This window comes from Saccostrea echinata, unplaced genomic scaffold, assembly GCF_033153115.1.
Source record: "Saccostrea echinata isolate AGI-Se365-2 ecotype Australia unplaced genomic scaffold, CSIRO_AGI_Sech_v1 ptg000066l, whole genome shotgun sequence".
Lineage (NCBI taxonomy): Eukaryota > Metazoa > Mollusca > Bivalvia > Ostreida > Ostreidae > Saccostrea > Saccostrea echinata.
Genome location: NW_026889815.1, coordinates 833,886 through 858,929, shown reverse-complemented (window position 1 = coordinate 858,929; position 25,044 = coordinate 833,886). Strand labels below are relative to the sequence as shown.

General features: G+C 32.0%; 1 protein-coding gene across 1 annotated transcript in view; it reads right to left on the bottom strand.

Annotated features, from left to right (window-relative positions):
- Positions 1 to 2,134: 2,134 nt before the first annotated feature.
- Positions 2,135 to 25,044, bottom strand: part of LOC133176126 (uncharacterized) — an 82,852-nt gene continuing 59,942 nt past the window's right edge. The window contains exons 14-51 of the mRNA XM_061311289.1: positions 24,683 to 24,851; positions 24,395 to 24,585; positions 24,043 to 24,282; positions 22,550 to 22,664; positions 22,335 to 22,445; positions 22,111 to 22,221; positions 21,800 to 21,910; positions 20,638 to 20,748; positions 18,946 to 19,056; positions 18,680 to 18,790; positions 18,211 to 18,321; positions 17,000 to 17,110; positions 16,664 to 16,774; positions 15,396 to 15,506; positions 15,088 to 15,198; positions 14,823 to 14,933; positions 14,104 to 14,214; positions 12,389 to 12,499; positions 12,021 to 12,131; positions 11,590 to 11,700; positions 11,031 to 11,141; positions 10,630 to 10,740; positions 9,653 to 10,129; positions 9,276 to 9,559; positions 9,029 to 9,115; positions 8,278 to 8,664; positions 8,078 to 8,163; positions 6,235 to 6,298; positions 5,887 to 6,072; positions 5,452 to 5,678; positions 4,998 to 5,235; positions 4,728 to 4,889; positions 4,459 to 4,627; positions 3,793 to 3,983; positions 3,377 to 3,616; positions 3,118 to 3,232; positions 2,487 to 2,622; positions 2,135 to 2,222 (exon numbers count right to left, since the gene is read on the bottom strand). Of these exons, the coding sequence (XP_061167273.1) occupies positions 2,135 to 2,222; positions 2,487 to 2,622; positions 3,118 to 3,232; positions 3,377 to 3,616; positions 3,793 to 3,983; positions 4,459 to 4,627; positions 4,728 to 4,889; positions 4,998 to 5,235; positions 5,452 to 5,678; positions 5,887 to 6,072; positions 6,235 to 6,298; positions 8,078 to 8,163; positions 8,278 to 8,664; positions 9,029 to 9,115; positions 9,276 to 9,559; positions 9,653 to 10,129; positions 10,630 to 10,740; positions 11,031 to 11,141; positions 11,590 to 11,700; positions 12,021 to 12,131; positions 12,389 to 12,499; positions 14,104 to 14,214; positions 14,823 to 14,933; positions 15,088 to 15,198; positions 15,396 to 15,506; positions 16,664 to 16,774; positions 17,000 to 17,110; positions 18,211 to 18,321; positions 18,680 to 18,790; positions 18,946 to 19,056; positions 20,638 to 20,748; positions 21,800 to 21,910; positions 22,111 to 22,221; positions 22,335 to 22,445; positions 22,550 to 22,664; positions 24,043 to 24,282; positions 24,395 to 24,585; positions 24,683 to 24,851 (5,850 nt within the window). The remainder of the gene's footprint in view (positions 2,223 to 2,486; positions 2,623 to 3,117; positions 3,233 to 3,376; positions 3,617 to 3,792; positions 3,984 to 4,458; positions 4,628 to 4,727; positions 4,890 to 4,997; positions 5,236 to 5,451; positions 5,679 to 5,886; positions 6,073 to 6,234; positions 6,299 to 8,077; positions 8,164 to 8,277; positions 8,665 to 9,028; positions 9,116 to 9,275; positions 9,560 to 9,652; positions 10,130 to 10,629; positions 10,741 to 11,030; positions 11,142 to 11,589; positions 11,701 to 12,020; positions 12,132 to 12,388; positions 12,500 to 14,103; positions 14,215 to 14,822; positions 14,934 to 15,087; positions 15,199 to 15,395; positions 15,507 to 16,663; positions 16,775 to 16,999; positions 17,111 to 18,210; positions 18,322 to 18,679; positions 18,791 to 18,945; positions 19,057 to 20,637; positions 20,749 to 21,799; positions 21,911 to 22,110; positions 22,222 to 22,334; positions 22,446 to 22,549; positions 22,665 to 24,042; positions 24,283 to 24,394; positions 24,586 to 24,682; positions 24,852 to 25,044) is intronic.

Below are 25,044 nucleotides of genomic sequence, written 5' to 3'. Positions count from 1 at the left end.
AGAATTCCCGATTTCGTTTCAAATTCACGTTTTCATGCAAAAACAGCTGATAATCAATGTTATTCAAATGTTTGAGTAGTGAGAATGAGAGCATATTCGGTGTCTTATTACAAGGTTATTTAATCTAATAAGTTGTTTAATGAATAAACAGTCAGTCAAGGTAATAAGCGCAAGTAACACAGAATATATAGTTAAAATCCTTGACAGAATATAAATGTTAGGTGCCTCAATTCCATTTCTACAAATATTTCGGTATAATTCTAATATTGTAGATGTAAGTCGCTGTGGCTAAACGGATAAGGTAACGGGACCATCAAGAAGTTGGAAAAACAAAAAAGGGAGAAGATAACGTATAGTGATCATCTCTTCAAGCCTAAAAATAATACAAATTTGTGAACAGGGATTTGTGAATAAAATTTGTGATTTTATTTAAGGCATGCAAGTACATGGATGAAGACTTTCATTAAACAGAAAACCTTCACAGGTGTTGAATAATGGAAAATAGAAACGCCACTGTCTAGTTGTTGGGCATGCCAGGGCAACGTAGGATAATTTGCATACATGTAACAAGCTGATCCAGTAAAAGCATTTCAAAGTAGAATTTTATCATCTTTGATTTTTATTCTCTCGTAAGTTTGAAAGGGGGTAGGTGATATATAGTAACTGCTTTGTGTAGGTGAGTGCGTGTGTAACAGAAGTAAACATTTACATCGGGATCGATATCATTTGCTGACTCTCTTTCGAGAGAAAACTCCGCTTTGCAATGCGCTTTTTTTTATTCATTTCGTTTTAATATGAACGGAAAGTGATGGTTAGAGCAAGAGACCCATGGGTGTTGAACATCATAGAAATACAGTCAAATCTCATTTATCGAACTCCATGGAACCTGGAAATTTGGGGATTCGAGATATCAATGATAAAATACTAAAGAAATATCGACATATCCATGGTATTCCAGATGGCGGCGTTCGAGATACTGAATTTCAACCGTATACGAAATAAATTCTTCTCCAAAGATATAACTGATTAGCTACAAATAATATTAGTTTTCCACCTATGGATGCTTTATGGCAAGTTCGGATGAATATGGCTCAGTGGTTCAAGAGAAGAAGTATAAAATACGTACACGTATATAAAAATTGATAACGTACAACAGAGAGATTTGACAACGGAGACTTTTCATTGAGAAAAGCTCACTTGAGCCGTTGGTTCAGGTAAGCATAAAGGGAATGTCTTTTAAATTCCCATCTTGGGTATAGCTATTTATTTCGTACATAGTGGTTTGTCAAATATGGGTTGCTAGGAATGAAAACGTAATTTAAAAAAATACAAGTCACATCAATAATGTATGAGTTTTAAGTGTTTATTTGATGTCATTTTAACTAAAATTCAATCATCAGTATATAATTACAAAGCCGTTTGATAATCTTTAAAGATATGTACTGATTGGAATTAATGCTAATGTTCGGAATACGCACAAAGCATATGTAGTCAAACAGTTTAAATATAAAGAAGTTTAAAAAAGAATCTATAAATTAAAGCTCTATCATTTCACAGAAATACTATTTTAAATTACTATTATGTCATACATGACTGACATATTAGCATGCATTTCTGCAAATGTGTTTATAAAATAAAAAAAGAAGAAATTCTGTATATGATTAAACTTACGTTTTGTATACAGGATAGAACTAATAAAAAAAACATGCAAACATACAAGAAATCTGTCCTGACAGAAAGTGAACAGAAACAATAAACTCACACAACATGCAAATATAAGGGAAGAATTTACTACTTTATTAGTAGTCTTTCGTTTTCTTTTTAGAAATTATAATGTTCTCGTTTACTTCTTAAGTAATAATGGATTCTGAATGAACCTAGAATACGAAGCCATTTACAGCTGACATGATATTTTTATTAGAACAATGTTTACAACGAATCTTCACTTTTATAAGTAAAGCTTTAAATGTATTTAAAATAAACATAGATCGGCTGGTATTTTTAATGTTGAAAGACAATACAATCGAATTACTCTGAGGATTTAAGTCAGTTCAGAGCACTGATAGTTATTTTCACCGTTCGTGTAATGCTGACCAGAGTGTCCTCGACCTCTAGAAATGTAAAACTCGTTGAATTATTTCCCCTCGTCAAAGTATGTCCTCCACTTTGGAAGCTCTAAGCCCTTTGTTGAGTCAACCTCATTTAAGTGACGTCCAGTAGACCTATTTTTATTGATAAAATACCTTATGAGCAAGATAGAAATTCACATTTCTGCCATGTCTTTGTTTTGTGAAGATAATAATATTTGTCTAAAGGATATTCACAATATATTCTAAGGAAACTGAGCAATACGAATTTTTAACTTTCTATTCTTTAGAAATTTTCTAGAAAATCGGAAAAAGTTTTGACATTTCACTGGTACTAAAAGAGGTTTTGTAGTTTTCGTAGATTTTCTGTTTGAAGTTTAATTAGATTTATATACTTACGATCGATATCGCCAGACAAGAATGACAACTATTAAAGTCACAACAAATATAAAGGAAACAGCAGAGACAGTTATGATGAAAGCTGGACTGGATATTGGAGATTTGGTTGTTGGTGACAACGTGGTTGAAACACAATCTTAAAAAAATTATTTTAAGTTTTCTGTAACTGTTTATGCCGTTGAAATTTTAACTTAATCCTTGACCAACTTTTTGTTTATCATTTAGAAAACACATCGAAGAATTTACTTGGAAAACTACAATCAATTCAAATAAAAAAACTGAAGTAAATGGTACTTTTACAATAACAAAAAGGAAACATCCATAAAAAGAGACACATAAAGCAACATATTCTTTTCTCACATAACATTCACCTAATAATATTAGAACGATAACTTAATAAATTCATGAAATGATTAAATACATTACCATAAGGCCGAAGGAGAAAGTCTTTACCCAAGTCACATTTTTGTCATTAAAAACTTGTTCAAACAAAACGTCATTTTCATAAAGTTCATGCAATACGTAGTCGTTGAGTTAAATATATCTCGTTTATATGCAGCTTTGGCCCAGTAGATTGAGAAAAAGAAAAAATGAATTCCTATCAGATTATGTGACAAATAAAAGCATTTACCTTTATGCAATGACCAGTCAAACTTTTGACTTGAAGGACTGCAAACCTCACAACTGTTGCCCGGATTTGAAGTTTCTCTTCTTACGCATTTGTTATCAATGAAACAGTACCCTGCCTAGAAGGAAGGTTTTGAAATAATCTACTGCTTAGTTTTGAGATGCACATTTGCAGAAATTCATACTTTGTATTCCGTTTATTGATTTTTTTTAAAAACTGAAGCCTTGAACAATTGTACCAAATGTAAATGTTTTTAGATTACCTTAAGTGAAAACTGCTCAACACCCCTATCATAAGAGACCTCCTGGCATTCCGACTGATATTTATACACTGAATATGTTTGAGTGAACTGTTTTCCATCGTATGATATGTTAAATGTGAACTTGGTTATCCATTTGGTCCGTCTGTCATCAGGCAAAGGACAGGCCCCCTGGAATAGGGTTCTGTCATCCAGAGGTTGTTCAATGCCTTTGGTATCCATGACAGTGTCATCATAGTGAATCTTTAATAGAAATGGAGAGAATAAAAGCTACACAAGACAAAGGAAGAAATTCAAAGGTAAAAGATGGTCTTTTAGCGCGGCTGAAAATCAGGTTTCTTCTTTTTTTCTCTTAGGAAATAAAATGACGACTGAAGTAATTTTCAGATAAAACGTTTATAAATTGTGATCCTACATACCAGTATTCTGGTTATGAAACATGTTTTGTTAATATTCTGTAGGAAGTATCTGCCCTCCAGAAGAACTTCGGAACAGGTGCGCAAAGACATGTCACAGGTTCCGTTTGGAGCTGTTCTTAGAATTGTTGGTGGTGCTCGGACATTGAAGGCACAATCGCTTCCTCCGAACCCAAAGTCACATGTGCAGTTACCTGTTAAGTAAGATTTAAGTTTTAATTTTTTAAACATTTTTCTCAAGCATCAAATGGTGACCTGGGGTCTTCAGAGATTTAACCCTATAGTGTGGATGTTAACAATGATTTATGTACAAAAAATCAGACCAAAAACACACAAGGCTATCAAGAAACATAATTATTTAATAATTTAAGTTAAGCATCCGTATTGCTCATATGTAAATAGTGTGCGTCGTTAAAAATACGATTTTGTTCACCAGTTTAAATGGCACCTAATCCAGTTTTCAAAATGTTTTAATAATTTCATAATTTATGGTATAAAAATTAAATGATAGTGTTGTACACGATGAGTCAATCATTTGCCAAATCCAAATGAAAATTTGAATAAACGTCATATAAATATTATAATTGTCTGTCCATACTATGAATCATTTTTAGATATACTTGGTATATTATATTTCAAAATGAAATCGTATATCATATTTAAACTAACCATCCTTGCAAATGCCATGACCACTACAGTTATTTGAGCATAGCGACTGAAGTTGATACGTGACATCCGGTTGCTCTGTTTTCAGTGTGGTATTCAGATCTAGAAAGTTGACACACTGCTTAAGAGCAGCTTCGATATGGATAGCTGTTATGTTTTCATCCCCAGTCAACTAAAAAATAAATGTCAAATTCAGATTGGTCTTTTAACACTTCACTGATAAATCATATTTAACTTATCTTTGTGTTAAATTGCCGTTAAAGGATAGTTACTCTAACATCCATTATGCAGTTCGATAAAGAGGCATTGGTCATATCACTGACATACTGTCTACATGTCTGGAATGGCTCTGAACTGTTAAAGGCAGATTTACAGACATTCTCTGCTTCGGTCTCTGTTCTGACATAAATTGATTGTGCCCGTTTATGTCGATCCTGGGAAGTAAAAATATTATTGCATAAGTAGTTCAAAATTTAAAATAAAAAAAAAACAGGTCATATTTTTCATGAACAAGACTTAAATTTAGCCTTATTAGGACGTACGTGTAAAGATGGAAGATTACTATTCAGATGAACTTCCCTCTTTTTACGTAGTGACTGTATCTGGTTTGCTGTTTGAGTGCAATAGTACTGCTTCCCTGTGGCTTTTGAACATTGTGAATATGTATGATAAGAACATTGATTTCCGCTTGGAGAACAAGTACAGATCTTATCGAGATTGGAGGATATTGGTGGTCGATCTGACGGTGCGCTGTTTAACAGATTTTCATCGTTCTGGACCCTGTAATAAATTCAGTGTGTAAAAGCAAATTATTTATAATTCGGTACACCTTACATTTTTAAAATTATTCTGCTTTTGACAAATTTCTAGTGCGATAAATAGGTCTATTTATTTGTCTCAAACAGCATTATTTGAATAAACTAAATCATATGCCTTGTTCCCAGTAAAATATGTATGTCATAATATGAGATATATGTTTGAAAAAAAATATATTACATCCAAGATCTAGAAAAATTATCAGGATATTCCAACGCCGAACTATCGCTGCTTCCATTCCGATGGGTAAACTCGTTTCCTCTATCGCCGTCCAAGGTTCCACAGAGACCATCAGTGTTGTTTGCGTCAGCAAGTGATGGGTAGATATCTATATCTATCTGCCAAGACCCTTCAACAGGCCACTCCACTAAAGACACAATCACAGTGGTGCCAGTCGGAAGAAGAACCTGCAAGTTAATCATGTTTCTTTTAAAGAATGATTTTAATTATCTACAAATTAAGAGTTATTGTCTTAAATAATTATTACATTTCAATTAACTAATATTAGAAACTCCAATTTTTTTTTTACATGTATAACAATTTGAACTATCGCTCATAAAAGTAAATGTCAAACTGGCGAGATATAATTATTATTATTTATAATTGATACCAGACCTTGTAGAGTTTATCTGTGATTTTGTATACTTCAATGACGTTATCTTGACATCTAAGAAAATCCATAAAATTATTGTTTCCACAAATGTCAATCATAAACACGTCGTTTCCTGACTGTACAGAAACAGCACACGTGCATTGCGGGAAAGGGTAGTTCGTGTGGCATTTCTCGTGACGAGTTTGAATCTTGCCAAAAAAAAAAACGTATAAAGATGGCTCAAATGTTGCAAAGAAGGTATTAGCAGAACTTGTTCAATATTTCACAAATTAATCAAATATGATATCTTTCTGATATTTTAAATCCATACGAACACAAACAATGGTAAATGCACAGCCGCTATGTCTTACCTCTTGATTGTATAACGAATTACGATACAAAATGAATTCTCCTTCAATGTGGCTTTCAAATGCCCTGAAATTTAATGTTCAACTTTCTTAATACGATAAAAATCCTTTGTTATATAAATATCTATCTCGGAGGAACAATATTTGTTATAAACATCTTCCTTGCTATGTTCATTTCTCTAAGTAAGGCGACCATAATTTGATTTTTAGTTTTACGGATTTTTTTTTCAAGACAGGTCAAGTCGGAGGACGGAAAAAAAAAAGAAGAAGACAAAATTCACAGTTTGTTATTTATTGATACATAATTTTGTGACACTATGTATTTCCCCAACACAGTCTGTTGTTTTGCATTTGTTGAATTTGTTAATCAGGGATTTATCAGCCTATTTTTGGAAACACCATTTTTGGGGTATTGGGAAAAAAATAAAATGTTGCTTAAATCATATACTCAGGTGTATTTCATTTAACATTTCAGCATGAACTCTAATTTGGGAAACCAAACAGACAATTAAATATGTTCCAACTTCATCATACAAGATCAATTATGAATAATAGACTAATAAAATTAAAATTGGCTTCAAAACTGAGTATAAAGTATTTATACAACTTAGGTAGTACAGGTGTGTATGAGATTCCAATTTAGGTCGTTACAGAATCTGTTTTTGGAGATTATAAACCTCCTGCAAAAATTATACCAAGTACACATTTTCTATAAGTCCTCTTTTAATACATGTATGTATTAAGGACCCTCTGTACACCAGTGCAAAATGTTTTTAGGACACTGAGAAAATTATACTGTATAAATGTGTAAATATTGAGCTTATCTAATTAATTTTCAATATATGGTAAGTGGCATTTACCCCCAGGAAAAATGTTCAAAGACAACAAAGTATAATATGAACAGAAATCACTGTTGTTTACTTCAGTGGAGAAAATACATGCAAATAAAGTGTTCAATTAATTTATCTTGGCCTTTTGAAATATTTAGAATACTTGAATTGATCACAAATTGAGTAATACACTGAAAATTTTAATTTATTTGAATTCAGATCTAAGGGCAGATCACTCTAACTGCAGAGAAATACCACAGAATCAGAACTCTTTAGTGTGCAGTGTAGAGAGGGTTCTTAATGCATTGAAAATATGTTTTTTTTATCTGAAATAATGCCTACAGTCCTTACTACTCATTCGTAGATCAATTGAATAGGTGGAAATAACTTAATACATCTATATAATTACACAATATCACCATTTTCAGAAAAACGGAGGAAATTCGGATTAAAAGTTGGCGATGTTTTTACAGTGTTTTTAAACATGTGTTATGACTGTAGCTTTGCTAAATGAGTTAAATAGAGGAAAATTACAGACAATATGACAATTTTACTCTGTGTTTTCCAAGATAATTAATTTTAAAAGCATTGTTCACCTATTGGGAAAAAAACTGCCAAATTGGAAAAAAAACTTAACTCATTTTCAATTGGGAATGGGGACGAATTTCGGCCCAAGAGAAGGTACTGATAAATCCCTGAACTGTTTAAAAGTGCAGGTTGGTTTTTGAAAACATTGAAACGAAATCCAACGATGTCCACCATTCTGCACATGTGTTTTTACATATCTGAATGATTTGGTATTATAAAACACGGGTTTGACACAAGCGGCTTGAACATTTCCGGATTTTTTTTTTTTCAAAATGCAAATTTTTAGAGTCGGCGGATCCGTAAAACTAAAAATCAAATTATGGTCGCCTAATTTTTTTTCATTAAAGAAACAATCAAGATTTTTTTTTTCTCTTAGACGATACATTTAGACGTCATTTTAGTCTGAGTAAAATTTTAAAAAAACTTACACTCCATCAAATGTGTATAAATGAGGATCGGTTTTTGACCCGCATGATTTTCCCTTCCAAATTTCCTTCGCTTCGAAGATTTGTATCTGTAGAAAAGACATGACATATTCTGACTAAGTAGAAATGCATTTTAATTCATATACTTGTATCTTATTATAATTTTTACAAAATTTTACCATTGTTTCTGCTTCAATGCTTACCGACGTATTGTCTAAAGATATGTTATGGAAAAATCCATCTTCGTTTTCACTTGTCCTCAAGTAAAGAGTGGCTGTTGTGTCGATGCTATAACCGTCTGTGTCAATGTGATACACTGTGATGTAGTGCACTTTTCTCCATTCATTTGATTCATACCTGTTCTTTTCATTATAGGAATACGCACTGATTTCTACAGAACATTGATCCACTCCTATAGATCCTTTACAACCGTTCTCTGACATGGGAATAATGTTACTGTGAACCGTCAGGGGGTGGAGTGCCTGTACGGTATCATTTAAGATGACTGTTTGTGTGACGAATGGAACAGTTAAGTAAAATCCAACATGAGCTTTGCCTTTTCTTGGAAGACTGAGTTTAGTGTCATTCATCTGTAAATAATAGAATGACTTGAAATCAACGTGAGTTTGAGGCCAAACTCTACTTACTGTTATGGACAGGGTGTACATGCGCAAATTTATGTACTGATAAGCACCCTCGTGTCATTTCGCAATGAGTCCAAGGTTAGTAAATATTGAAAAAAATATGTTTGCATACAAAAAGCTCGTGAGCTTTGTTATTGGAATGTTCGAATGATTAATTTTCTTTTTTAATAAATAATTTGATACAATCTGTGATCTTGATCATCGTTGACAAATTATTAAATGACCTTTAATATGCTTAATATTGAAAATTTATAATAAGCGCATAATTGACTTGCATGGAGAAGTCTGCGTAGGTGAATTAAGAAATTACCATCATCCCCGCTAAGAATGGATCACTTTCAAACATTTCGCAAGGTGCCATAAGCTTATCTTTCGTGGCACCAACCTTGCATAGTACCTAAATGATGAATGAAGGAGTAAAGAAAATTTAGATATCATATAAGTATACTATATCATTTAATTATTTTTCAAAATAACTTCGATTGCAGATTTCAAATTCGAAATAACAACTTTAAAGGATTTATTTTAAGAATAGGACTCAAGAAAATAAATGTTACCTGAATTCCAGATTTCTTGTTCATGGAAATCAAATCATATAACGATAATATAGCATATTTGTCAGTCGATCCTCCTAGCACTTCTGATTTGACGAGTATGTGTTTGTCAACATACCACTCCACTTTGTAGAAGAGCAGATTGTCAGAGGAGGAGGTAAAATTACATTTTAAATTGACAGAAGGATCGTGTATGGTCCGCTTTGTTGCTCCTTCTGTTTTGATTGATGTGTTCCAAGAGACGTCATAATAAGTTACGGTAATATTTTCAATGTTCATTTCAACACCTAAAAATTATCAAATAAACCATAATAAGGATACTGTTACATGTATAAACAATGAAATAAAAAAATGTTTAAAAAACAACATTTTCTTCTTACAAGATGATGTGGTCATTCTGTCCTGAGTTGTTGTCGTTGATTTACCGATGGTTGAAGTTCCCTCAGTTGTACTTGTTGTTGTAGGTTCAGTTGTACTTGTTGTTGAAGGTTCAGTTGTACTTGCTGTTTGTCTGGTTGTTGTGGGTTCATTTGTACTTGTTGTTTGTCTGGTTGTTGTGGGTTCACTTGTACTTGTTGTTTGTCTGGTTGTTGTGGGTTCATTTGTGCTTGTTGTTTGTCTGGTTGTTGTGGGTTCAGTTGTACTTGTTGTTTGTCTAGTTGTTGTGGGTTCACTTGTACTTGTTGTGTGTCTGGTTGTTGTGGGTTCAGTTGTACTTGTTGTTTGTCTGGTTGTTGTGGGTTTACTTGTACTCGTTGTTTGTCTGGTTGTTGTGGGTTCACTTGTACTTGTTATTTGTACCGTTGTTGTTGGTTCAGCTGTGCTTGTCGTTTGTACCTTAGTTGTTAGGGGGCAATCTAAATTGAGTGGAACAGGGCATTTTTAACAATAGAACACTAACAATAACCGTATGATTTTCAGTTCAATACCTGGAAGTATTTTAATATTTTATTAAGAACACCGTTGCTTTAAATATTGTATATAATTATCTATCCGTTTCTGTAGTTAAAGTATATAACATGAAAAAGTTATTAAATTTGTGTAAACTAAAATTTACCCATATAAAAAAGCAACAATAGCCTCCTTTGTATCAGAAAATATTACCATTTCCCTTCGGAACGAAATTGTACTTCTTGCTTAACATACTATTTACCACTTTCCAAATTAATATATTCAGATATTTTATGGAATGTTGAAATTACATATTACAGTTATTTGTGACATATACATGTAGTGGAAAGTAAAGCATAAAGAAAAAATTCTAAAAATTTCAAAACATTCTTTAACCTAAATTGATAAGTAACGAGCTACATTTTTTTAAATTCCAATATAGAACTATATGTTAGTAAATTTATACCTTGAATGAGCGACCACACACTTCTACCCAAGGATGTGTTACAATAGAAACATTCACTGGATGAATTCTTCTGTCCATTGGGAATACACATGTTATCTACCTCGCAGTATGCTATAAATGCAACAAATAATGAAAACAAAACATAAGTGATTTGTCAACTGAAAGATTCTCAAAAATTGACGAATAACTTTCTTTTGCTCAACTTTTTTCAATATAAATGCAATTTCTATACAGAAATAATTCAAACGAAATTTAAAGTATATATGTTCTTTTTTTTCAGAAAACATAGAGAAGCTGGATACAATAAAATCGATTTCCTCTGAATTAAGCAAAATTTATAATAAAAAAAAAAAAACAAAACAAAAACAAAAAAAGGTAATGTATAACATGTTATTTCTCACCATTGTTAGGCGACCACGTGTATCTACTCAGTGAGATGTTGCAGACATCACATGGGTAAGTCTTGTTCAATTCTCCATCACGAACACACATATCATTGATAAGGCAATAATCTGGGGGAAAAGTAACCATACCATTATTACATTTCAATTTTTAAAAAAAATCCTACAAAAGATCTGAAAAATACATAGGTACATCTAATATTGAGCTTTTCCTAATACGAGAGAGGTTATATATTTAAAAGCAGGATACTTTTCCCTTAAATTTCAAGTCAATCAGTTGCTGTTGCAATCACTAACATTTATCTCCCCTGACCTGCCCTTAACTGTGCAATATTGGAGTTTCATTTATAATTTTCTTATATCCTCCATGTTTCCATCGCAATGGGACCATTCCGGAAATTTTTAATGTCACATGCAAATCTAAACTTGGTAATTAATAATATTTAAATTGCCAAAAATCAATAATTTCTCCGACCGATAATAATAAAAGAAGAGCTTCTTTGCGAAAAACCTAAAGAAAATATACGTAACGGAAGATGAAACCAACTATGCAGAATACCTGCTACTATTGTCCAGTTGCCTTTGTCCTGAGTAGTATCACACACTTTGCAGCTATAAAGGGTGTGGATTTCTCCTTCTTTAATGCACTTTTCATCAATGTTACAGTAACCTAAAATATTGGAGAGAAGATAAATAATACGGAACATGGACATAAAATCTTTACAAAAATAAAGTATATAATGTAAAGCACACACGGAAGGACATGTTTTACAGCAGGCATAATCATGTCCTTGTTCATTCAATTTCGACGTAGGTGTTTGATGTATTCGACCAGTAATAAGCGAAAGATTATTGTTTTTGGCCTGTACACTTTTGTCTAGAGTGCAATTTCATAGTTGTACACAATAATTGTAGGAAACAGATATAGAATATCTTTAAAGAGATAATATTAAAAAATAATGTTCTAAGTTTACCCTCAGTAGATCATACCTTCACGAAATGACCACGAACCGTGTCCAAGAGTAGCGTTGCAGTAAAAACATTCATTAGTTGCATTTCTTTCTCCATTAGCAACACACAACTCGCCGATTTTGCAAAAATCTAGGACAACAGAGCATAAACATGAATTATTTATAAAATAACTGCGGGCGGCTGTATAAGTAACCGATTTCGGCATATGACTGAAGGAGTACTTTTCATGTTTTATAGATCAAAATATTTAACTATCAATTATTTGCCAAATATGAATTGAATTGAAAATTTTATTTTTAAATCATCTGTTGACGACCAACTTTTAAACAAGTCGCATTCCAATTTTTAAGATCTTTCAAGGAAATTATTAAAAAACTGTTACTCACCTTGATTTTTAGACCAAGAATAATTGCTGATAGAGATGTCACAAATATCACATGGGCTAGAAATGTTTTTCTCTCCATGTGAAACGCATTTATCAGCTATGATGCAATATCCTGATGCAAACCAAAATTTGAAATTTAACTATAAGGAAGCATCAATTTAATATTACAAAGTAATCGAATTATGTTTCACACAGAAAGAATTAAAATGAAATTCAAATTCAGGAAAAATTAAAATCAATTACCTTTCTCATACTGCCATAAAGCAACAATTTGAATATCAAATCAATAGCGAACATGAAACTTTTTTTCCTCTCAAGAATGAGAATAAACATTTTTTGAGGTGTTACAAAAGTTACAATGGTATGTGTTGTTGGATTCCCTGTCCATTGCACACACGTTGTTTATTAAATAATATCCTTAATTTAAAAAAGACAAATTTAAAAAATAAAAAATAAAATATACGTTGAATAAAACATGTAAAGAATGGAGTAACAGTTGAAGCATCGTTATAAATCCATTTGAAGATTTTACATTTTCAGAACAATTTTTAAGTGTCAATTTAAACGTTCGGGTTGAAAATAAATCAAGGAAAAATAACGAAGGCGTTTTTAATATGGATTCAGCAGTAATCTGGGCGCACTTGCGGTGAAAATTTTATTGATCCGCTGCTTTTTTTGTTTTTTTAACCTCACATTCAATATTCAAATGCAACGATAGCACAGTAGTATACGTTACCTGTCCATGGCGATAAGGAATCAGTACGTTTTGGTTCGATCCTCGCTTTTGGCATTAATTTATTTTTTTCATTAACAAACATTTTACTAATTTGTGAGTTAAATATAATATATTGATTTTACTTTTTAAGAAAAAAAATAGTAAATTTTGATTCTGTTGCACAGAAAGCAATTCTTCATGACCATTCAAACCATTCTGATTTAACCGATCGCTATTTATTAATCATATGAAATGTTACCAGTTTGTTATAAAATGTTAAAATAACAAACTTAACATTATATTTATTGACAAAGTACTTCAATGTAAATAATGAAATATTTTCTTATCTACGTAGCTCTCGAAAAAGTATCTTATCTGCGGTCAGCCGACCAAATCGTCTGATTGACTGGATACAACGCTCACGATGAATAACAATGACCCTATTGTTCATCATCAGCATATTCTTTACCTTATATATTGTTATGTAACATTTTAATCACATGTAGGAGCCCCACCCTACCCAAGGGGATCATGATTTGAACAGATTTCAATCTGCACTACCTGAGGATGCTTCTGTAATACATACATGTACATGATAATTATGTGAAGAGTTTATTACCTTCGGTAAATGACCAACTGTCTCGTCTTCGAGATGTATTACAATAGAAGCATTCACTGGATACATTCTTCTGCCCATCGGCAATACACAGGCTCTCAATGTTACAATAACCTTTTCATAAAACAAAACCGTGCCTTTATAAAATTTCAGTAGTGCTTTATCGTGTAAAAGCTCTCAATAATTAATGATTTATGTACACTTTAGTGGCAAATGTAATAGAATGAACACAGACTTCTTTTTGTTAAGAATGGTACCAAGAGACAAATTTATGTTGTTTTCAGAATATATATTTATTCAGTCGAACTCACAATTCGCACAATTAGTTCCAATGTTAATTAAAACTGTAATGTAATAAACACATCATAAAGTTCACAAATCTTACCTGGATTTTGTGACCACGAGTGCATGCCATTTGAGACATTACAGAATTGGCATGGATACGTTATGTTTGAATTGCCATCCAATATACACGTATCAGCAATGAAGCAGTAATCTAAAAAAATATTCAAGTCATTGAATTGCATTTATTGCAAAAAGGGAAACCTTAACACAAATTTTGGAAAAAAAGGACACAGATCTTTATATCAACATTCATCATAGAAAGGGTACAAAAGCAAACATAAAGCACATGACCTAGAAATAAAATCCTCAACATGCTTGATAGTTTATGACATGGGAACGAAGATCTATCATCAATTTTTAATGCAACGTCTCGTGCATTTTTAACCTTATTTTTTCAAAGAATATTGGCCGTCTCGGTAGCTCAGTCGGTAGAGCGATCGCTCCGTGATCGGAAGGTCGTGTGTTCGAATCACGGCCGCGATTGACCTAAGTCGATAAAAAATATGTAGCAACTGTTCCTTCGCCAAGTACTAGGCACTTTGAATTGAGAGTTGCGAGTCATTCGGAAGAGACCTTCACCGGTATATGGTGACGTCTCTAAATGAGTGAAAAATTCTCGAACGGGACTTAAAACAACATACAATCAATCAATGAAAGAATACTGATTTGGAAATATAATAATGGATGTTTTTCCATAATGCCTGTTTGGTCTCTCGAGATTCTTAAAAGAAGGATTATTAACATATGTTTGGTAAATACCTTGGGTTAAGGTCCATTCGCTTGTGTTCACTAAAGGATCACATATTTTACAACCAAACTTTGTGTGATTTCTGCCTTCTTTAATGCAGGTTCCATCAATTAAGCAATACTCTAATGTGAAACAAATCAAAGAATAATTATGAAAAACAAAGATGAGACAATTTTTTTTTCAAAGATTATCATGCTATTGTAATTTTTTCTTGGCTTCACCAAATGTCCGTTATTCCTATATTAGCCGAATAGCAGATTTCACTCTAAAATATACCTGGACTAAAAGACCAGAAGTTATGTCCCTTAGATGTATTACAATAGTAACATTCATTAGAAACATTCCTTTCCCCATCACGGACACACAATCCATCAATGTAGCAATATCCTAAGTAAAAAATAAATTGCCACTCTGTTTTATAATTGTAAAAGAGCTCACACTTAATTTAAATGTAAATATTATTACCATTTGATTTTCTGCAGTGTATATCAATGTAGCAGTACCATACAGATAATTATCAGAATTTTTTTAAACGCGCATAGGATTATCCAGTCATCATACATGTAAAGTTAAGATTTTTTTACCTTCACTAAATGACCAACTGTCTCGTCCTTGAGATGTATTACAATAGAAACATTCATTGGACACATTCGTCTGTCCATCGGCAATACACAGGCTCTCAATGTTGCAATAGTCTTTCAAATAAACGTAAAACTTGAGTTTATCGGGTTTCAGAACTTTATATCAGTTCTTACAAAATAAAGGTTTATTACTTTCAGTTTCAAATTAGGAAGAATATTCAAAACTGCTCATTGTTAAGGATGGCAGAATGGAACATATTTAGATTACATACATTAGAAGTTATTCTGACTTGAAACAAATTCATAATTTATATAATTAAATATCAAAAATGAATTGATATATTGGAATTTTGTATATTAACATTTTTAAATGCATTGATTCAATAAAAGGATATATATATATATATATATATATATATATATATATATATATATATATATATATATATATATATTATTTTTAGAGGCGTCTCTACTAATTTCAATTAATATATCTAGCAGCAATATTTAATATTGCAATTTTATTATAATGTCAAAGGGTTAAAGGTCTAACCTGGGTTTTGTGACCAGGAGTACATGCTGCTTGAAACATTACAGAATTGGCATGGATACGTTATGTTTGTATTCCCATTCAATATACACGTATCAGCGATGAAGCAGTATTCTGAAAAATAATCAAACGAACCAATAAATTGTATATGATGGGAAATCTTTACACAAATTTTGGAAAATATAAACAGATCTATATATTTATATCCATTGTACTTTCATTGTACAGGTACAATTTCAAGCATTAAGCACAAGAAATTAGAACATGCTTTATAGTTAATGACATGGCAATGAACATACATAATCAATTTTTGAAGCAAAATATTGTTCAATTATAAACTTATATTTTCAAAGAATATTGATTTGAAAACACAATAATGGATGTATTTAAAAAGGCTTGTTAGACCTCACCTTATTTTTATAGAAAGAATATTTATATATGTTTGGTAAATACCTCGGTTTAAGATCCAGTCGCTTGCGTTTACTAAAGGGTCACAGATTTTACAACCAAATTGTGTGTGATTTCTGCCTTCTTTTACACAGGATCCATCAATAAAGCAATATTCTAATGCAAAACCAATCAATGAATAATCATGTAAAACAAAAAAAAGAGACAAAAATGTTTTTAAAGATTATCATGCTCTTAAAATTATCTCTGGCCAGCAATCAATGTTCATATTTTTTTCATATGCTGAATACCAGATTTTACTCTAAGAATATACCTGGATTAAATGACCAAACGTTCTGTCCCTTAGACGTGTTACAATAGTAGCATTCATTGGACATATTCCTTTCCCCATCACGGACACACATTCCATCAATGTAACAATATCCTAAATAAAAACAAATCACCAATCTTATTTATAATTGAAAAAGGACTCACACTTAAATAAGAAGTAAATAAAAATTGCGAGAAATGATTAGCATTTAATAGTTGTAACTAGACTAACTTTCATCCTGTGTATATCACTGCAGCAGTACCGCAAGGATAGTTATGAGAATTTGTTAACACTTACGGAATGTATCCAATCATTATATATATAAAGATTTTTTTTTACCTTCACTAAATGACCAACTGTCTCGTCCTTGAGATGTATTACAATAGAAACATTCATTGGACACATTCTTCTGTCCATCGGCAATACACAGGCTCTCAATATTACAATAGCCTTTCAAATAAAAGTAAAACTTGGCTTACTCAGGTTTCAGAAGTGTTTTCGCTGTATACAAGCTCTCAAGATATATTGATTTCTCTGTGTCAAATTAATAAGCGGGTACAATAAACGACTCATTGTTATAAATGGTAGGAAGGAACAGCTTAAGATAAATTACTCTAGAAGTTAAGCTATAGTGACTTCAAACAAATTCATAATTTATATTTTGATATAGAAAATATATTTACATATAGCAAAAAGTGTGTTTTAGGGGGCATGTTTAAAATGCATTGGTTCAATATAACTATATTTAATTTGTTATTTTGAGAGCTATGTCTTATAATTAGATTAATACAATTATTTCAGATATCATCATATATTGTAATGCTATTACGACATCAAAAAAGAAAAGATTTTACCTGGGTTTTGTGACCATGATTTTATGCTGTTTGAGACATTACACGATGTGCATGGATACGTTGTTTGTATCGCCATTCATTATACACGTATCAGCAATGAAGCAGTAATCTAAAATAAAATCATGTAACTAAATTGCATTTCGTCCATATAAGAGTTACATGTAAGGGTGTCTTAACACACATGTTGGAAAAATATACACTGATCAAAATTGTTACATTCATTGTTCTTTCATTAATATGATATAAAAAAAAACATGAAGGCCAAGAAAATCCAAGTCCTTAACATGCTTTGCGTTGTTGAAATGGAAATGAACATACATATTTTTTTCATAGAAAATATTGATATGAAAACACAATAATGGAATTATTTTTAAATGCTTGATAAATTCAGGTTAATTTTATAAAAAGAATATTTACATGTATTTATGTTTGGTAAATACCTCGGGTTAATATCCAATTGTTTCTGTCCACTGCTGGGTCGCAGATATTACAAATTAGGTTTGTGTGATTTCCGCCTTCCCTTATACAGTTTCCATCAATAAAGCAATACTCTAATGTAAAACAAATCAATGAATAGTTATATAAAAAAATAACTATATTGTTTTTTTCAAAGATGACTATACTCCTATAATCATATCCCGCCAAAAATCAATATTCGTAATTTCTTCATAAGCTGATTTCACTCTAAGAATATACCTGGATTAAAAGACCAAACGTTCTGTTCTTTAGATGTGTTACAATAGTAGCATTCATTGGATATATTCCTTTCCCCATCAAGAACGCACATTCCATCAATATAGCAATATCCTAAATAAAAAGAAATCACCAGTCTTACTTATAACTGCAAAATAATTTAACTTCAAATATTAGTAAATTTGGCATGGATACATAATGTTTATATCGCCATTCAATATACACGTATCAGCAGTGTAGCAGTAATCTAAAGGGAAATTATGTTAGTCACTTAATTTCATTTTGCACATTAAGGGAAATTTTAACACACATATTGGAAAATATTGTCCATTCATTGTACAGGTTCAAAAGCAAACATATAGTGCAAGAAATTGGAAATCCTCAGAATGTTTTACAATTTGAAAAAAAAAAAATACTGATATGAAAACACATTCTTTATACGCAGAATACACTCTTCACTCTTAGAATGTACCTGGATTAAATGACCAAACTTTCTGTCCCTTAGATGTGTTACAATAGAAGCAGTCATTGGACATATTCCTTTCCCCATCACGAACACACAATCCATCAATATAACAATACCCTAAATGAAAGGAAAAAAAAATCACCAATCAGATTTAAAATTGGAACAGAGGTCACGCGTCATATCAATGCCTTGAAAACGTGAGTGAAAAGAGCTTTTTAACTTCAGATTTCTGCACATAATAAGAGTAATACATAAATCAAGAGATATCACACCCGGATTTTTTGTCCAAGTGTTTTTGCTGGTGGAGACGTCACAGTAGTCACAAAGGTGTGTGCTGTTTGCCTCTCCATCAATAACACATGAACCATTAAGGAGGCAGTAATCTATGAAAAATGCACATGATAAAATGATATGTGCAGATAACGAACAATAATCATGCTTGAAGTCCAAATAAAATGTAGATTGTGAGCAGGGCAAATACAGCCCTCTGAAATTAGAGGTGGGATCAGGTGCTTGGCGGAGTGAGCATCCTCTGCCGAATGGTCACACTGGCCATGGATTTATAATTCGTTTTAAAGATGTCAGTCAAGATTCGACTACGATAGATTGTAGTTGCAAACAAGGCCATTGTAACAACCATAGAATTTGCGAAATGTTGACCTTATTGTCAGTAGTCTGTCTCATATAAAGAGATTGATCATAAGAAGAAAATGCTCTTGCGTATAGAATCAACTGGGAGACCAACCCCACACGCGTATGATAATGACGCATTGTTATATAAATACTGATTGTATGTTGTTTTAGGTTCCATTCGAGAGTCTTTCACAGATATGAGATGTGCCAAATACCGATGAAGGGCTTCAAATTTAGCCCTTCAATCGGGACTAAGGTACATGTACATTGAGCAATGAGTTCTTTATCGTGCCAACGCCTACCGTGTCATGAAACCTAGTTTTTCATGTATCATCCGCATGACCACCGATTTTCACTTATAGTACCAGGGGCTTGGTAAAGAAACAATTACTACCTATGTCTACGTCTTAAGTTAGACGCAGAGCTTGGATAGAAGAATTCGGGACCTCCTGATCACAATGCGAGCGCCCTGCCACTCAAAGCTACCACAAACAGTATATAAATAATGGTAGTTGACAACAAGTTAAAGTCATCCCGTTTATCAGAAATTTGAGTTGTTAATTTGCCATCAATGTCTTCAAACATCCAAATATGAAATAGATGAGTTAGACTAAGTGGCGCTAAGTCTATTAACATTATATGCCGATTAAACGTAGAAATGAAGATGAATATTTTTAATTGATAAAAAGAATCGTCCATATATCTAAATGCCGAATTAAGACTTTTCATGCGGAAGTTTTTAAATAATTTTTTTCACGAATATTTTGAGCTTTACTAATATGTATATTCAAGCTAAGACTACTTTATATACTGTTCAAAGACTGCAAAAAGGCTAGTTGATTTGACTGTTTTACAAATTATTTAATTGTGTACTCTTGAAATTTCTAGGAATCAATATACATCTCACAAATAATAAATTGCCTTCTGATAATAATTCAATTTATCGTTTACAAGGTTCTTCTTAACATCAAGTTTTTTAAAATAAGAATATTATACATGTACTTAAATTTTGTCAGAGTAAAACTTACGCAGGTTCATTGACCAATTATTCAATTCTAATGACGTGTTGCAATAAAGGCATTCATTGGATGTGTTTTTCTGTCCATCACTTACACATAAGTTGTCAATAAAGCAATATCCTGGGGATAGAACAGTTATAGATATGACTCATTTGATACAAGCAAATAATTTTAGAATTAATAAAATATTTCCTGAATATCCTTCAGATCACAAAGAAAAAAAATGAGAAAATAAAAACTGTCTCAATTTGACCCCCATATAGGCAATGTTCTTGAATTTCTTTGAATAAAAATACATTTTCATTCTATAACCTTTAGCTAATGTCCAGTTGTCTTTTTTTACAAGTGGGTCACAAAGTTTACAGCCAACAGAAGTCTGATTCTCGCCATGCTTGAAGCACTGCCCATCAATTATACAATGACCTAAAAGAAAGAAAGAGTAATAAGTGAATATGTTATCAATTAATTTAACTTATAGCATTAAGAAATATAAAATATCTAAACTTTTGTTGATACCTGGACTAAAAGACCATATACTTTGTCCCAGAGATATATTGCAGTAATAGCAGTCGTTGTAATTGTTTTTCTGGCCGTCAGCAAAACACTGGTTATCGATTTCACAGTAAACTTTGAAAGAAAAAAAATTATTTTTTTTCAGGAATATTATTTTATCAACGCATCAAAAGTCTTAAAAGTATCAGACTTCTGACGTATACATGAATGCTGCCAAATATTAAGAAAAAATATTATCGATGCATAAGACTATTTTCATGTATGTATTTTGTACGTTCACCTTCTCTGTATGATTTTTTCTTCTCTTTTAATAGCATGATTGTATAATTATTCTGATGAGCCAGTTGGCTTAAGGAAACAAGGAAACTATAAACTTGAAACTTCTTAATCACCCTTGTTAATGAGATTGTTAATTATTTGGACAAAAATTACGGGGATACATGTACTTTAATCATGCTGGACTTACAAACATAAGATTAATTAATCTTCGGTCAATATTATACCTGGGTTTTTACTCCAGTAGAGCTGACTTAACGAGACATTACAAAATTGACAGGGGTACGTGGAATTTGTGCCTCCATCCACAACACAAGAATCTTCTATGAGACAATAACCTGTAAAATTCTTTTCGATATGAATAAAGGCTATTGAGAATTTCATATATATTTTATATTCTTTGTATGTTTATGTAGCATTCTGTTAAAAAAAACATACTTTAAAATAACTCGTGACAGCAATCAAGAATATTACGTTAATTTAAGAGATTTGTTTTCAAAACCTTCTACAAATTTCTAATGCAACGTATTACTTCATTGTCTTGTATTATATTTTCTGCTTTAAATTGATTTTTTTCAACAAAAATACTGAATTGAGTAATATTGGGATTTTTCTAAATATAGTTAACATGAAATAAGTACACGTGACGTCAGCAAAACCACTAATAATAAAGTTTATTCTTTACCATTCTTTATTTGCCATGTGGTTTTGTTTACACCAGAGTTACACATTTTACAGTCCATAGTGGCATCTGAAACTCCGTTCTTAATACACAGGCCATCGATGAGGCAGTAACCTTGGGAGAAAATTAAAACCACATTATAAAACGACAAGCTATAAAGTTATTACCTTTCTTTTTGCATAACTGTTTGTTTGTCAGGATTTTTACCCTTTAAAACTCATAAACTTCTAAATCTTTTAAACTTTCAATCTATGGTCTTGAGCCTTTACATCAATGTTTAACGCAATGAATGTGTTTCAGTTAAAAAAAAATACCTTCATTGAATATCCAGTCACTACGTGATACATTTGACTGACAAACATCACAGTTGTTTCTCGGATTAACTTGACCATCAAAATAACAGATGCTGTCAATAAAGCAGAATCCTAGATGGAAAAGATTTAAAATTGAAATTAAACTCTGCTGGATTAAAAAAAATAATGAAAATGATCAAGTGAATATATTTACATTTTCCCCATATTTCTCACAATAAGTATACCTGGATTAGGAGACCACGCTGTTATGTTGAGAGACGGATTACAAACGCTGCAAGGATTTGTTTCATTTATTGCTCCAGCTGTGAAACACTTCCCATTAATAAAACAGTGCCCTTAAAAAAGGAACAAGGATATTGACCATATATTGAAAAAGGATACGTTGGAATTGATTGAAAACATAAATGCCAAGGATCAAATTCAAGTGATATTAAAATACCTGTGTTAAATGACCATTGATATTTATCACTTGCAGTATTGCAGATATCACAAACATTGTCTTTATTTGTATCTCCATCAGCAACACAAGTATTATTAATGTAACAATAACCATCCTACAAAATAATTATAATATACTTTATTTTCCTAGATAAGTTGATTTTATTTGCGATAAAAACCACGAATCATGCGATATTGAGAATCTTTTTCAAAACCTTATTGTCTTGGATAAGGAGATCAAGATAAGTGTAATTTTCTTTTAAAAAAATAAGAAAAGTTTTTGAATAAGTCGATTGTAATGAAGGTGAGGTTAATTTCATGAAATATGAAGATAACGAATAGTGATCAAGCTCAAAAGTCAATTGAAACAATAAAGTTTTGGAACATAGCAAACGCAGAGCTCTAAAAACATCAGATGTTGGATCAGGTGCCATTGAGGAGTAAGCATCTCCTGACAACCGGACACCCACCGCGTGTGCTCCTTGTCATGATCGCGTAAACGGAAAAAAAATCCGTAGACAATTCAGTACGGAAAAAAAAATGACCAAACAGTTTGTATTACAACGTCAGTAAGCATTTTACTTAATGATAGATTGTATTTGCTGAGAATGTCATTGTATCGACCATAGATTTTTAAGAGTTATATAGCAGAAATCCATCCAATCCCAATAGAGATAACACTAGATGCGTTTGATATTTGAGTTGATTCAAACACTGCGCATCTTTTGGAGAAGTTTGGTCCAAACGTGTACATGGGTATAAATTATTCATTCCATAAAAAGAATGACAGAAAGATCTGACTTGACCTTTATCTTTGAATTAAACATTGGCTCTGGTTGATTGCAAAGCCTTTAGCCATAGTAACTCCCTAGGCGACGCAAGAACCAGATTTACTTGCTCTGTCCTGCTAATTTATATTGAAACTTAAAACAAGGTCAGATTCTGGTCTAAGGGCAGAAAATGTATCGTTATACTTCAGAAGAACAGCTTTAATCTTGACATTATTTTCAATGTACCATTCTCATGGTATGATATTTCCAAACTGGTCAAAAGAGAGAAAAATTATTCTGCGAAAATAGATTTTTATCCGAAACCTGTTTCGATATTGACTTTTGTGAAGTTAACTTGAATCAACTGCTCACCCTTTATCTGTTTTATGAGCCAGAAAGAAAATATGTTCCAGGCATGCAAGAGTTTTCTACTAAAACAGACCCAATATAGGTAAAATCTTATATCAATCTATTATCAAAAGAATAAAAATAAATTATGAATCGGTTAATGCAAAAAAGAGAGAAAATATGCATAAGACAGAAATTTTACCAAGAGACCTGTTTTATATTTTTTTTCTCTCCTTAAGACATTGCATATCCCCTTTAGATCACCGAGTGTGAGCCAGATTGGGCAAAGACAAGATAATATATGCTCTGAAAAAAGTTTTGTACAGAACCTGCACCAGAAATACCTTATTTGAAAGTATACCTTTTCAAAATTTACCTTAAATATAAATGTTATGTTCCCGGTATCATTTTTGAGTTTCTGACAGAGGGACTGGTAGGTGTAAATGTTATAGTTATCCGTATATCGACTGCCGTCGTTTGATACGTTGAACCTAAATTCTGTGACCCAGTTGTCATCTGTGTTGTAGTTAAGGGGGCAGTATCCTTCAAACAATGTCCTTTCTTGCAGACTGGATTCATAATTTGTTTCTGACAAAACGGTACCATTCTCTGCCAGCTGAAATATATGATGAAATATTTAGATTTAATATTCTTTTTCCAATAACCTTGCATAAAAATATGAAACATTTTTTATCATATATTTATCAGTGAAGATGAACACCTAATACCGTTTTTCTCCTCAAGTAACAAGTTGTATTCATATTTTCAAGAAAGTATTTTCCATACAGAGTTATTTCATCACATGCTTCAGAAGACTTGTCACAGATTCCGAAGTCGGAGATATGCGTTATTGACGGAGGACCGGACAGATCAAAGGAACAATCGCTGCCTGCATATCCACTATTGCAAGTACAGTTACCTATAAGAACGAATGGAACTTGCATATTAAACACACAGATTAACTCCAAAGGATAAAAAATGTTACATTTCACGTTGGTTTTACGACCACAACTTACCGGTATTGCATATACCATTTCCGCTACAGTTGTTTTCACAAAGACTCTCAATTCTGTATGTTATGTCTGGTTCGACTTCTTGGAAAGTACTGTTTAAAACAACAAACGTGGAACACTGCTCTAATGCTGCTTCTATATGGATCTTTGTGATGTTTATGTCCCCAGTCATCTGATTAGATATACAAGATAGGAATACACACAAATCCTCAATAAAGTAATTTATAAAACTACATGTACATTTTTCCTACTTTTAGTACATTCTTTTAATCAAGTCCCCCTGTAGTAACCATATTTTACAGTTTTCAAAATTGGAACCCCAATCCAGAATGTAAAATACAAACTATATCTACACAAAGTCATGT